The sequence below is a fragment of the Symphalangus syndactylus genome, chromosome 21 (genome assembly GCF_028878055.3).
Source record: "Symphalangus syndactylus isolate Jambi chromosome 21, NHGRI_mSymSyn1-v2.1_pri, whole genome shotgun sequence".
Lineage (NCBI taxonomy): Eukaryota > Metazoa > Chordata > Mammalia > Primates > Hylobatidae > Symphalangus > Symphalangus syndactylus.
The window spans coordinates 54431983-54445148 of NC_072443.2; the positions used below are offsets into that span (position 1 = coordinate 54431983).

General features: G+C 49.0%; 1 protein-coding gene across 4 annotated transcripts in view; it reads left to right on the forward strand.

The window, feature by feature from the left end:
- XPC (XPC complex subunit, DNA damage recognition and repair factor) overlaps positions 1 to 11706 on the forward strand; it is a 37203-nt gene extending 25497 nt beyond the window's left edge. For all 4 annotated transcript variants that reach the window (XM_055259094.2, XM_055259095.2, XM_055259098.2 and 1 more), the window contains exons 10-16: positions 421 to 581; positions 4403 to 4484; positions 7915 to 8049; positions 8132 to 8301; positions 8862 to 8955; positions 9485 to 9574; positions 10705 to 11706. In XM_055259094.2, the coding sequence (XP_055115069.2) occupies positions 421 to 581; positions 4403 to 4484; positions 7915 to 8049; positions 8132 to 8301; positions 8862 to 8955; positions 9485 to 9574; positions 10705 to 10923 (951 nt within the window). In that variant the 3' untranslated portion in view covers positions 10924 to 11706. The remainder of the gene's footprint in view (positions 1 to 420; positions 582 to 4402; positions 4485 to 7914; positions 8050 to 8131; positions 8302 to 8861; positions 8956 to 9484; positions 9575 to 10704) is intronic.
- Positions 11707 to 13166: the final 1460 nt, after the last annotated feature.

Genomic DNA, 13166 nt, shown 5'->3' on the forward strand with positions numbered 1-13166 from the left:
AACCACTGCTCTCAATTTCCTGTGAGAGCAGGCAGGTAAGCTCACGTTCTAGAAGAGGATTGTCCCTTTGAAATAAGACCTTACTGAAGAGCACTGTGTGTTTTTCTTCCTTGCAGACCTTTAACAGAGCAGGCACTGATCTGCTGGGGCTGGGTTAGGTGTCTAAGCATTCAAATAGGTTAGACAACTTTTTGAAGTTGCCACAATCCACAGATTTATTTGATTCTTTATAGCTTTTAATTGATCTGTAACCGACTTACTGGATGGGGTTACAGATGTGATGTTACAAAACCATTAGTGTTCATGAAACCTTGGCTCCACCATCTGTTGTCAGAACAAGTTAGTCTAAGGATCATCTCCCTCGAACTTCATTTCCTCTTCTAAATAACATGCTCAACCTTGTCTGTCTGGCCTTTGCAGTTTCAGGCAAAACACATGGACCAGCCTTTGCCCACTGCCATTGGCTTATATAAGAACCACCCTCTGTATGCCCTGAAGCGGCATCTCCTGAAATATGAGGCCATCTATCCCGAGACAGCTGCCATCCTTGGGTATTGTCGTGGAGAAGCGGTCTACTCCAGGTGCGTGAGGCAGCCTGGTTGGCCTCAGGGGCTTCCCGATGGCGTGGGATTAGCAGCCTTCTTCCTAGGCAAGGGGTGCTGATGGGAGCTCATCTGACTGGACAGCATTCTCGGGCTGAGCCAGTGTGCGTGTGCTGTGTGTGTGTGATGTGTAGGAGAGAAGAAGATTGGAAAATTAAAACAGGGATTAAAAGAATGGCAGGGGAAAAAAACAGTTACAAGGGAAAAGAAAATACAAAGTAGGAAAAATAAAATTTAAGATAGGGCAGTATAAAACACACCCCACAAATATAAGTCAAAAACATACAAAAGGAAGGAATAAAGGATTTGATTATGAAAGTTAAAAGTAAGTGGATTTTTCATGGCTACAGAGCCCTGTTTGGGATGAAAAAGTTCTGGAAATGGATGGTGGTAATGGTTGTACAATGTTGTGAATGGACCTAATGCCACTGAACTACACACTTAAAAATGGTTAAAATGGGCCGGGCGCGGTGGCTCACGCTTGTAATCCCAGGACTTTGGGAGGCCGAGGCAGGCAGATCACGAGGTCAGGAGATCGAGACCATCCTGGCTAACATGGTGAAACCCCGTCTCTAGTAAAAATACAAAAAATTAGCCAGGTGTGGTGTCGGGCGCCTGTAGTCCCAGCTACTCGGAGAGGCTGAGGCAGGAGAATGGCGTGAACGCAGGAGGCGGAGCTTGCAGTGAGCCAAGATCGCGCCACTGCACTCCAGCCTGGGTGACAGAGCGAGACTCTGTATTAAAAAAAAATGGTTAAAATGGTGTATTTTATATGACTGTGTTTTATACCACAGTAAAAAGAAATAGCTAAAAAAAAGTGGAATAAGAGCAAAAAACGAATAAAAAATATATAAAATTAAAATTGAAAAATGTTAATACAATTTTGAGGTAAGAAAAAATAGAAACAGGAATTTTGAGAAATGAGAATAAAAAGCAAGTAAAATAAGTGATTTTAAAAGACATGGGATGTACAAGACCAAGAAATAGGAGATGTTCTTAATAAATGAGAAAACAGGAAGGTACAGAAAAGAGAAAAAGGAAGCGTAGGAAACCCACTTGAGAGTGGGTGATTTGAGTCCTCCCACTGGGGATGACTTCCTGCTTGTCAGCCCCCCATGGGTGTCATACTGGACCCTCTCTTCAGGGCTCTGCCCTGTCTTGGAGCTTTCTGTTTGATGTCGGGGGGCATGACACCCTGGGCAGGGGCAGGGCTTTGCTGTTCTGGGACTTTAGCACCCAGCAGTCAAAGGCAGCAGGCAAAGGCAGCAGGGGGCCTGGGCTGCCCTGATAGAGGCTTCCTCTAGAGTATGTACGGGTAGTCGGGAGAAGTTGGGAAGAGAATGCCAGCGTCATCCAGAGGCACCATGTCGGTGATAGAAGGAAGCATTAGAGGTGCGTATTTATTGATTTATTGTGGTAAAATATATGTAACATAAAATTTACCATCTCAACCATTTTTTAAGTGTATAGCCTACAGCATTAAGCACATTCACACTGTCATCCAGCCATCACCACCATCCATCTCTGGATTTCTTTTCCTCTTCCCAAACCAAAACTCCCCATTCCCCTTCTCCAGCCCTGCACCCACCATTCTCCTTTCTGTCTGAGTGTGCCTACTATAGGGACCCATGTAGGTGGAATCATGTGGTATTTATAGTCACATTGTGACTGGCTTATTTCACTTAGCATAATGGCCTCAGGGTTCATCCATATCGTAGCATGGGTCAGAATTTCCTTCCTTTTTAGGCTGATACTCCGTTGTGTGGGTGGACCACATTTTGCTTGTGCCTTCATCCATCAATGGGCATTTGGCTTGTCTCCACCTTTTGGCTGTTGTGAATTATGCTGCTGTGAACATGGGTGTGCAGATAGCTCTTCAAGATTCTGCTTTCAGTTTTTTGTTTGTTTTTTTGCATATACCCAGTACAATTACTAGGCCAGATGGTAATTCCCGGCATTTTTTTAGGAACCACCTTACCATTTCCACTGCGGCTGCACCCATTTTACATTTTCACCAACAGTCCACAAGGTCTCCACTTTCTCCACATCCTCACTGACACTTGTTACTTTCTGTGTTTTGGTAATAGCCATTTTAACGGGTGTGAAATGGTTAGAAGTTCACATTTATTCTGAGAGGACTGTGTCCATTTCCCTGCTGTTTTCCTTAGGAAGATGTCCAGATGCTGCCTGTCAACCCCTAAGACCCCTTTTTTACCCGCTCCTGTTTGAAGACCACGACCATGACATAATCACTCCTCTGGGCAGTCAAAGATGTTCCGCCCCCAGTGGGAGCATGAGTGGAGCTTTGAGCTCTGGCAGGTTGGTGCTACTGGCAGAAGCGCTGCTCTGGCACACAGGAAACGTCTGGTCGTCCCAGCAACCATGTGCGGTAGAAAGGATAAGCTCACTGTCCCTAGTTGATAGGTGAGGACACAGATGCTCCTTGACTTAGGATGAGGTTGGATACCCATAAACCCATTGGAAGCTGAAAATAGGACATCCTAAGTTGAGAATGCATTTAATATACCTAACCTGCCGAACCTAACCGGACCTCATGTAGGTGGAATCATACGGTATTTATGGTCATTTTGTGACTGGCTTATTTCACTTAGCATAAAGTCCTCAAGGTTCACTCCTGTTTTATGTAGCATAAGTCATAGCTTAGCCAAACCTCCCTTAAACGTGCTGACAACACATTAGCCTACAGTTGGGTACAGTTGTCTAACACAAAGCCTGTAATGAAGTATTGAATATCTCATGTAATTTATTGAATACTGAAAATGAAAAAGAGAATGGTTATATGGGTACTTGAGGTACAGTTTCTCCTGAGTGCATATTGCTTTTGCATCATCATAAAGTTGAAAAATCTTGAATCAAACCACTGGACTTTGGGGACTGTGTCTGTACTGAGGCTCAGGAAGGTAAAGTGACTTGTCCAGATGGCCCAGCCAGGAAGTGGCACAGGCAAGGTTCAACCTCCATCCATTGTGCTGTGCTGAAATTCAGCCTCAGATTCCCCTGTGGGTAAGGGCCTGAACCTGCACTAGGAGGAAATGGGGTGCCCTTGCTCGTTGGAGCCGCTCTCTGGATAGAGTGAAGGGGTGCAAACTAACGAGATGGGCGTGCCTTATTAAAGATGGCTTGGCAAGGGAGGGGTTGAGCCTCATTGGAAAGTAGATTTGCACGTCCTTGGTGAGCTCTTAGCTCTGGACAAAGAGTGAAGCCAGAGGATCTTTGCCTGCAGGAATCATTTGACTGTTTCATGTGCGTGTGTCTTGATTCTGTGATAGCTTGTTAGCTTATTACAGTTGGTTTCTCTGCAGCCTTCCTTTGGGTTCACTGTTCCCTCCTCTGGACACTTCCCTCCCCCACATGGTGTTAACAGCAGATCAGAGCCTCAGCAGGTGCTTGCTTGGTGGTGGTAGTAAACGTGAGTAACTGTGCCTGCACACAGCAGCCTTTACCCCATCCTGATAGGCTGCAGCTGGAGCTCTCACAGGCTCTGGACAGCAGAGAAGAAAACCTATGAAGGGAAGGAGTGGTGGAAGCAAGGCACGAAGGCTGCAGAGTAACTCCATGCAGATTAGGGTTTGTAAGTGGACACATCCCCCAAAAGACAGGCAGTCCACATTCAAGGCTGTTTGCCTAGCACAGCTCCTCTGGGCCCCCTAGGAGCCCGGCCTGCTCCAGGGTGGCAGAACCTGAGGAAGGAGCCTGCAGGGCCACGCTCTCACTGTCCTGCATTCCCGCAGTGTGGCTGTGGGCTGAGTTTGCCTTTGTGTCCTGTGTTGGTTCCGCAGGGATTGTGTGCACACTCTGCATTCCAGAGACACGTGGTTGAAGAAAGCAAGAGTGGTGAGGCTTGGAGAAGTACCCTACAAGGTAACTGGAGCTGGGGGGTCCCTGCGGGGAGTGGTGACGCAGGACTGTAGCTGAGTGAGAGAGCCGGGGGCAGAGAAGTGATGATGAGGAGCCTCCCAGTCCTGCCTGGGATCCTGATCAGAAATGTCTCACTTTCCCGGCTTGAGCAGGATTCAAGGAGGAGAGAAACATTTAAATTGTCTTATTAATAAGACATTTGTAAGAAATGGATCTTCCAAAACACAAAAGAAATCTAGGCTAAAAAGTAGGCCTCAGACTCCTGTTGTGAGTTCACAGGTTCTACAGGTTGGAATTGAGTTACTGGGTGGTCCTGGGAGGTCAAAGCCCTGCTTTATAGCAGCACGTTCTCCAGTCAGATTGCCTTTCTGTTTGGCAGTTCACTGAGCATTTTGCATGTGTGTGATCTCTCTTGCCTCAAAAGCCATAGGAATTGGCATTATGATGCCCATTTTACAGATGAGAAAACTGAAGCTCAGGGCAAGTGACTTGTCCAAGTCCCCAGTTAGAAAAATGGCAGAGCAGAGTCCAGGTGAGAATCCCAGGCTCTGCCTTAAAGCCAGCGCTCCTTTCACACTGTTCTGCGGCACTGTTAGGCCTGTTGCCCTTGAGGAACACAAACCAAGTGAGGTCCCACAGAGACTATTCACAGGACACACAGCTCAGTACAACCAGCAGAGTGCAGTGGCTGATCACAGAGACCATTTACTTCTCGTCAGACCCCAAGAGTCCTTGGGGGTTGGTTGCAAGACTCCAGGAAGCTGAGTAGGGAGTGGAGGGAGGGGCCTCTGCTTAGTGGGAAGGGCTGCAGGCACTGGTTGCAGTCACTGCAGCAGCAGGCTGGAGTGTGTGATGCCCCCTGCCCGGGCCTGCAGGGCTGCTGAGGATTTTCTCTGCACCATCTCACCTATCTTTCATGCTGGAACCAGCATAGCACTGTCCAGTTGAAATGTAACATGAGCTACACATTTAAATTTTTTAGTAGCTACATTAAAAACCAAAAACAGGTGGAATTTTAACATTAATATATATAAATGTTATATATTATGTTATATATGTGTGTGTGTGTATATATATATCCAGATATATCTAAAATACTATTTCAGCAGTAAGAAATATTTTAAAGTGTTAATGAGATATTTAAATCCATTTTGTTCCTAAGTCTCTGTAATCCTCTGTGTATTTGACTTTCTGTACCTCAGTGCAGACCAGCCACATTTCAGGTGTGCAGTGGCCACATGTGACTGGTGGCTGTCATGGTAGCACACAGTTCTGGAATAATCTCAAATCTCTCAAATTCACCCCTTGTTCTGATCCCCACCACCCCAGCTCCTGCCTCAGTATCTTTTGCTTGGGCAACAGCCACAGCCTCCTTCCCAGCCTGAATCCATTCCCCCGTCAGTCACTAGGCTCTTTCTGTGCATCTTGGCCATCCTTGCCCCACCCTGGCCAGTGCCTTTAGTCCGAGTCCCGCACTCTCCCCATGGTGTACAGTGATGTTCTGGTGCTCACTGCCTCTGCATTCCAGAGGACTTCAGAGGCCCCAGGTCCCAGTGTTCTCCCACCTCTGTGCCCTGTGGGGTCCAGCCCTGTTCTCTTGGGCAACCCCTTGCCCCTTTAAGCCTCCGCTCAGGTGGAACCTGTTCTGAGCAGCCTTTCTTGCCTCCACTGTCCTCAGGGCTGGGCAAGGGCTTGCCTCTGAGCTCCCATTCCACCCTGTACTCTTCACGCTGAGTTGTAGCTGTATCTCTTCCTCTGCAGGAGCCTGAGCTCCTAAGAGCAAAGACTGTCTCCATTCCATCCGTCCTTCATGACTGGGTCATGGCCTGGTCTCCAAGAGATCCCAGTGTAAGTTTACTGAACAGTGCTGGGTGAATGGCTTCTCAGAAAGGGACGGTTGTCAAAACTCAGAGTCCCTCAGTCCCTGAAGTGGTGACAGAGATGGTGCGCCCAGAGACCGTGGCAGGAACGGACATGAGAGCTCGCAGGCCACCCCCAACCTGGGGAATGGTTTTTCACATTTTTAAAGGGTTATAAGAATGAGAAGAATAAACAATATGTGATGGAGGCCACGCTTGACCCTTTACAGAACAAGCTTTTGGGCCCCTGCACTAGAGGAAGTCTGTATGCTGAGGCCCAGGGGCCAGCCCTCAGCCGCACGCCCATGCCTGAATCTGCTAAGAGTTACGTGACTCTGTCCTTGCCGGTCCTGCGCCCCTCTCACCACTTCACTCCCCAGGGAAGATCTTGGCCTTGTCCACTGCATGCTGTTGGGGAGCACACTGGGGGTCCCGAACTGTCAGTGCTTTCCAGGCCGTGTGAACAGACATAGGTTATATGTTGAGACACAGGCTCTACTGATGGACAGTTAACTGAATTGTAAATCCTGGTTCTTGTCACCAGCCATCAGCTCTTAAGTGACTTTGTGTCTCAGTCACTGCTATGAGTGATGACAGCACAGAATATAGGCTAGTGGATGAAAGTGCGGGCTCTGGCCTTTATGAGCTGTGTGACTTTAGGCAAATCATTTACCCCATCTGTGTTGTTCATTTGTAAAATGGAGACAATAATAAGACCTACATTGTGGGTTTGTTGAAAAAATTAATAACATATAAAGCACTGAAGATAGGCTGGGCACAGTGGCTCATGCCTGTAATTCCAGCACTTTGGGAGGCCAAGGCAGGTGGATCGTTTGAGACCAGCCGGGCCAATATAGTGACACCCCATTTCTACCAAAAATATAAAAATTAGCTGGGCATGGTGGTGGGTACCTGTAGTCCCAGCTACTCAGGAGACAGGCACGAGAATCACTTGAATCCAGGAGGTGGAGGTTGCAGTGAGCTGAGATCACACCAGGGCACTCCAGCCTGGGCAACACTCCGTCTCAGGGGGAAAAAAACAAAACAAAACAAAAAAAACACTGAGAATAGTGTCTGGGACAGAGAACACTCCATAAATGTTAGCTAGTGCTTGTAGTAAGAAAAGGAGAGCATCCGGGCACGGTGGCTCACACCTGTAATCCCAGCCCTTTGGGAGGTTGAGGCTAGTGGATCACCTGAGGTCGGGAGTTCGAGACCATCCTGGCCAACATGGTGAAACCCCCGTCTCTACTAAAAATACAAAAATTAGCCGGGCGTGGCAGCAGGCGCCTGTAGTCCCAGCTACTTGGAAGGCTGAGGCAGGAGAATTGCTTGAACCCAGGAGGCAGAGGTTGCAGCGAGCCAAGATTGCACCACTGTACTCCAGCCTGGGCGACAGAGAGAGACTCCATCTCAAAGAAAAAAAAAAAAAAGGGAGAAAAAGCACCCCAACTGGTAGGCGTGTTGTGAGGGTTCACCAGGTACGAGGCATGCAGCACTGGGCATGGTGCCTGGCCCGGTGCTGAGGAACTGGACGCTTTTGTTGTAAACTGTGGCCGTGTCCTCTGGTGCAGATGGTGAAAGGCTTTTCCAACCGTGCTCGGAAAGCCCGACTTGCTGAGCCCCAGCTGCGAGAAGAAAATGATCTAGGCCTGTTTGGCTACTGGCAGACAGAGGAGTATCAGCCCCCCGTGGCCGTGGACGGGAAGGTAAGGGCAGCATCAGAAGGGCTCAGGACCAGGCTGCCTTGTTCCCCTGCTGGCCAAATCCTGACATGCTCACCCACCACAGGTGCCCCGGAACGAGTTTGGGAATGTGTACCTCTTCCTGCCCAGCATGATGCCTATTGGCTGTGTCCAGCTGAACCTGCCCAATCTACACCGCGTGGCCCGCAAGCTGGACATCGACTGTGTCCAGGCCATCACTGGCTTTGATTTCCATGGCGGCTACTCCCATCCTGTGTGCGTGAGGGTCCTTTGATGGAGGCTAAACAGAGGGATGAGGAGGGGTGGCTCCAGAGATGGGGATGGAAAGCTGGCATGGGGCTGCTGGGAGTTGAGGCCTGGTGGCTTCAATTTTCAGGATGTTACCCTGGATTTGCAAAGTCAGTGCTTTACCAATTCTGGCTTCCCACCAGAGGGAACAGAGCCAGTGAAACTAGCATCCTAATGCTGGATTAAAACATTCTTCCCAGGTTCAGGGACTCACAGGCTAGTGAGCAGAAAACAGTCAGCATCCTTCCTGGGCAGCTGCCTGGTTAGTGAGCTCTGTTCTGTGATGGGTGAGGCTGGATAGGGGCTTTCACCCCAGCTTTCTTAAGCAGAGTCTGGGGAGGAAGAGGCAGTGCCAGTTTCCACAGGCCTGCCTTCTGCACAGAGGGTGTGGGACACTGGCTGACCTGGGACATCCTTCAGGACCCCTGGTGCTCAGATGTGGCCCACTGTCTTCTGCAAACCGAGGAGGGAGGAGAAGCAGAGCAGGCAGCAGGCTCAAGGGTTGACATCGCGTTGTGTCCCCACAGGACTGATGGATACATCGTCTGCGAGGAATTCAAAGACGTGCTCCTGACTGCCTGGGAAAATGAGCAGGCAATCATTGAAAAGAAGGAGAAGGAGGTAAGTGCATAGGCAGGACTGAGGAACAGCAAAAGCGGGAAGCAACACTCAGCGGGTGGCCTCTTCCCTCCCCAGGCCGCCTCTGTGTGCTCCCAGGCTCTTCCCAGCCCTCTGACATCATGGCAGGCACCTGAGGGAGCAAGCACTGAATACAGCAGGCTCCTGCCCACCCCACAGACTCACTGTTACTGTCCCTGAGGACCCTGGGTCCGGGCTCTGGGGTCTGCTGCCCCTGCTGCCCACACCTGCCTCTGTCTTGAATCGCCTGTGTCCAGATTCTGGAAGACCTCACCCACTAAAGATTTTGGAGTCAGTAACGATTAAAAAGTTGTCTGTTTTTGTGGCTTTCAGGTATAGTCTATCACTTTGTAAATCAGATCAATTTTTTGGAAGTGAGACTTGGTGTGAAGGACAGGCTATATCTTAAAAGTGGTGTATATATCTGTCTTTGTGTTCAGTTTCCATCTTAATATTTTTCCTGAAAATGTCAGTGCTTAACACTTTTCTCCCACTTCATTTTTGCCTGCAGAAAAGGGAGAAGCGGGCTCTAGGGAACTGGAAGCTGCTGGCCAAAGGTCTGCTCATCAGGGAGAGGCTGAAGCGTCGCTACGGGCCCAAGGTCAGTGCAGGTTCTTTGCAGAGAAGACAAGCCCAGGGTCAGTTTCTTGGAGATGCAGCTCAGAAAGGCCTGGCCCAGGTTCTGCCCCAGCATCAAGTCAGGGATAGCTTTGTGTTAGGACACCTCAGTCTTCTGTGTCTAAGGCTGCTTGTTTTTACCTTGTTGGGAGAGGTGTCCCTGGAGTGAGGCCTCAGCTGGCTCTTCTGCCCCAAGCCCTGTCCCAGTGTCCCTGTTTCTACTGTCCGCATGAGCGATGCCATGGGTCTGATTTGGTGCTGAACACATAGGGAGGGCCAAGTGTCCTGCATTTGGTGCACCCTTCCGCCTTCCAGTGTTCCCAGTGCCTGTGACCATCCTGCAGGCCTGCAGTGGCCTGCTCAGTACCTCTCTCACAGCACCTGCCATGTGCCAGGCCAGGCTTGGACACAGGTGTGAATTTGACATGCAGTCCTCAAGGGAGCCCCTCCCTGGGGAAGATGGACCCTAGGCCCAGTTACATGGTGTAGTCAGTGCTGTGTCAGACACAGCAGAAACTGCTCTGGCATGTTTTGTTCCCTCTCTCCAACCCTCTGTTCTGCCTGTTTGCCTTTCAACATTTTTTTTGTCACGCTCCTCATTCCAGTCCCTCTGGTGGAGAAAAGCCCTTCATCTGGCTTTATGTTCTGACCAGCTCCTTGCCGCCTTCTCCATCCAAACCCTCCCCAGCCATCCCGGCTGGCAGGGAGTGCTGCCTCAGATCTTAGGGCTCCGAGGGCTGAACTGTGCATCTTGCCCGTTCAAGACATCATGTGCTTTTGTCCAGAAATGAGGTAGCAAATGCAAGGCACGAATCACAGGCACCCCAGATGAGGCAGTGTGCTCCTAGAGGGCAGCTTCCTGCCCAGCCATCATCCTTGTGTCCCCCAGCACTCAGCTCATAGCAGGTGCTCCAGTGTCTGCTTGGATGCACCCCAGGCTGGGAAGGCTCAGTAAGAAGGGTCTGGGCTCTCTCCCCGCCCTGTCCCATGCCCTTGTCCTCCCAGAGTTACACAGCTTAGGGCAGGCTGAGAACTTGCTGCATCTTCATGGGGCTTCCTGGTATCTGATTACTGACCCTTGCCTGTGTCCTCCCACCACTGCCACCTGTCCAGAGTGAGGCAGCAGCTCCCCACACAGATGCAGGAGGTGGACTCTCTTCTGATGAAGAGGAGGGGACCAGCTCTCAAGCAGAAGCGGCCAGGATACTGGCTGCCTCCTGGCCTCAAAACCGAGAAGATGAAGAAAAGCAGAAGCTGAAGGGTGGGCCCAAGAAGACCAAAAGGGAAAAGAAGGCAGCAGCTTCCCACCTGTTCCCATTTGAGAAGCTGTGAGCTGAGCACCCACTGGAGGGGCACCCACCACTTGCTGCTGCCCCGCTACAGGTCCCACACCTGCCCCGGGCATGCCCAGCCCCTGGTGATGGGGGCTTCTCCGCTGAGAAGGTAAACTGAGGCAGCATGCACTGAGGCGGGGTCAGGGGAGACGAGGCCAAGCCGAGGAGGTGCTGCAGGTCCTGTCTGGCCCCAGCCCTTGTCACATTCACCCAGGGTGAAGCCTTCAAAGCTTTTTGCTACCAAAGCCCACTCACTCTCTGAGCTACAGAACACTTGGCCAGGAGATACTCTCCTGCCTCCTAGACCTGTTCTTTCCATCTTTAGAAACATCAGTTTTTATACGGAGATTTCTGGATGGTGGTGCATCCATGAATGCGCTGATCGTTTCTTCCAGTTAGAGTCTTCATCTGTCCGACAAGTTCATTCACCTAGGTTGCGGACCTAGGACCCTTTCTCTGCAGGCCACTTACCTTCCCCTGAGTCAGGCTTACTAATGCTGCCCTCGCTGCCTCTTTGCAGTAGGGGAGAGACCAGAGAAGTACAGGTCATCTGCTGGGATCTAGTTTTCCAAGTAACATTTTGTGGTGGCAGAAGCCTAAAAAAAGAGCTAAAATCAGGAAAGGAAAGGAAAAATACGAATTGAAAATTAAGGAAATGTTAGTAAAATAGATCAGTGTTAAACTAGATTCTATTCATTACTAGATAAAATGTATAAAGCTCTGTACTAAGGAGAAATAACTTTTATAACATTTTGAGAAAAAAATAAAGCATTTATCTAAAGATTTGGCTCTATATTTTCTTTCAGATTTTTTTTTTTTTTAAGAAGGGGTCTTACTGTCTTGTGCAGGCTGGACTCCTGGGCTTGAGTGGTCTTCCTGAGGGGCTTTACCTCAGCTGGCCCTCACAACCACCGTGTGTGGTAGAAAGGCATTATTCAGGAAACAGTCCCAGCTCCTCAGGACTGCAGGCACCCACACACCACTGCCTGTGCCCAGCTTTTCAGATTTATATCGGTAAGAACACCCAGGTGACAGGGCAATTTATTCTTATGTTGAGACAGCATGAAAGATTCCATTTTGTTTTCATGGAGGCTGGGAATTCATTACATATGGATTTTTTTCTGTATTTAGTGAAGAGATCTTAATCTTTGAGAGGAGCCATTAAAAATCGGAGTCACTTTTATCCAAGGGAAACAAACAAAACACTTGGGTTATGACTCATATGTGGCAAGAGGCTGGCTGGAACCTCTTGTTAACAAGAGAAACAGACTGGGGTTGCTATGGAAACTGGTCTCATACTTCCTCACCAGATCTCGGCCCTCCTAGAGGCAACTTGTTTTCTGTGTTTTTTTTTTTTTAATATTTTTTGAGACAGGGTTCCACTCTTGCCCAGGTTGGGGTGCAGTGGTGTGATCCCAGCTGACTGCAGCCTCCACCTCCAGTCCTCAAGCAATCCTCTCACCTCAGCCTCGTGAGTAGCTGGGACCATGGGCATGCACCACCACGCTTGTCTTTCTGGGGTTTTGAGATGATGGCATTGCCATGTCTCTGCAGAAATAACTTCAGGCATATGTCAGCTACAAGGAGGCATTATTTAAATGAAACAGTAGGTTCTGAGAAACAGAAGAGTAGGTTTTGGAAAGTTATCACTCACCTGCTTGTAAAAAATAAAGCAAACTGCTAGCATCAGAGTGGGCAGTTAGCAGCCTTCCTTCAGAGGAGGAAGCAAAATGAATGAAAAATTAATGCCGCATGTGTCAGGCATTCTATGGTCTTTGTCTCATTTGGCCCCTCACAACCTTGTGAGGTGGACAAGTGTTGTTCCCATTGTACCGATGAGGGAACAGACTCAGATCGTTGATTTACCCAACATCACAGCCAGTATGTAGCAATCTTTGGCTCAGAACTCAGGCCTCCCGTGTCAACTCAGGATGCCTTTGGCAGTGGAGCACACTGCTGCCCCTTCCACTTCTAGCACATTCTGAAGATGCATGAAGCCTGAGTCATTCACTTTAAATCAAGCCAAAACAAAGTGGGCTTCAGTATGGAAGACTTCTGAGTGCAAGAGATACTGAGTTGCCCTTAAAAAAAAAAATTAACCACTGAAAGCTCAGATTTCCACAAAATTCAGTTCTCAATAAATCCTATGGCTGAATTCTTTACAGAAATTTTGGAAAAAATGCCCAAAAAAAACCTGAAACTAAAAATAGGATGTTTGTCAAAGTCCCATACCAGAAGATA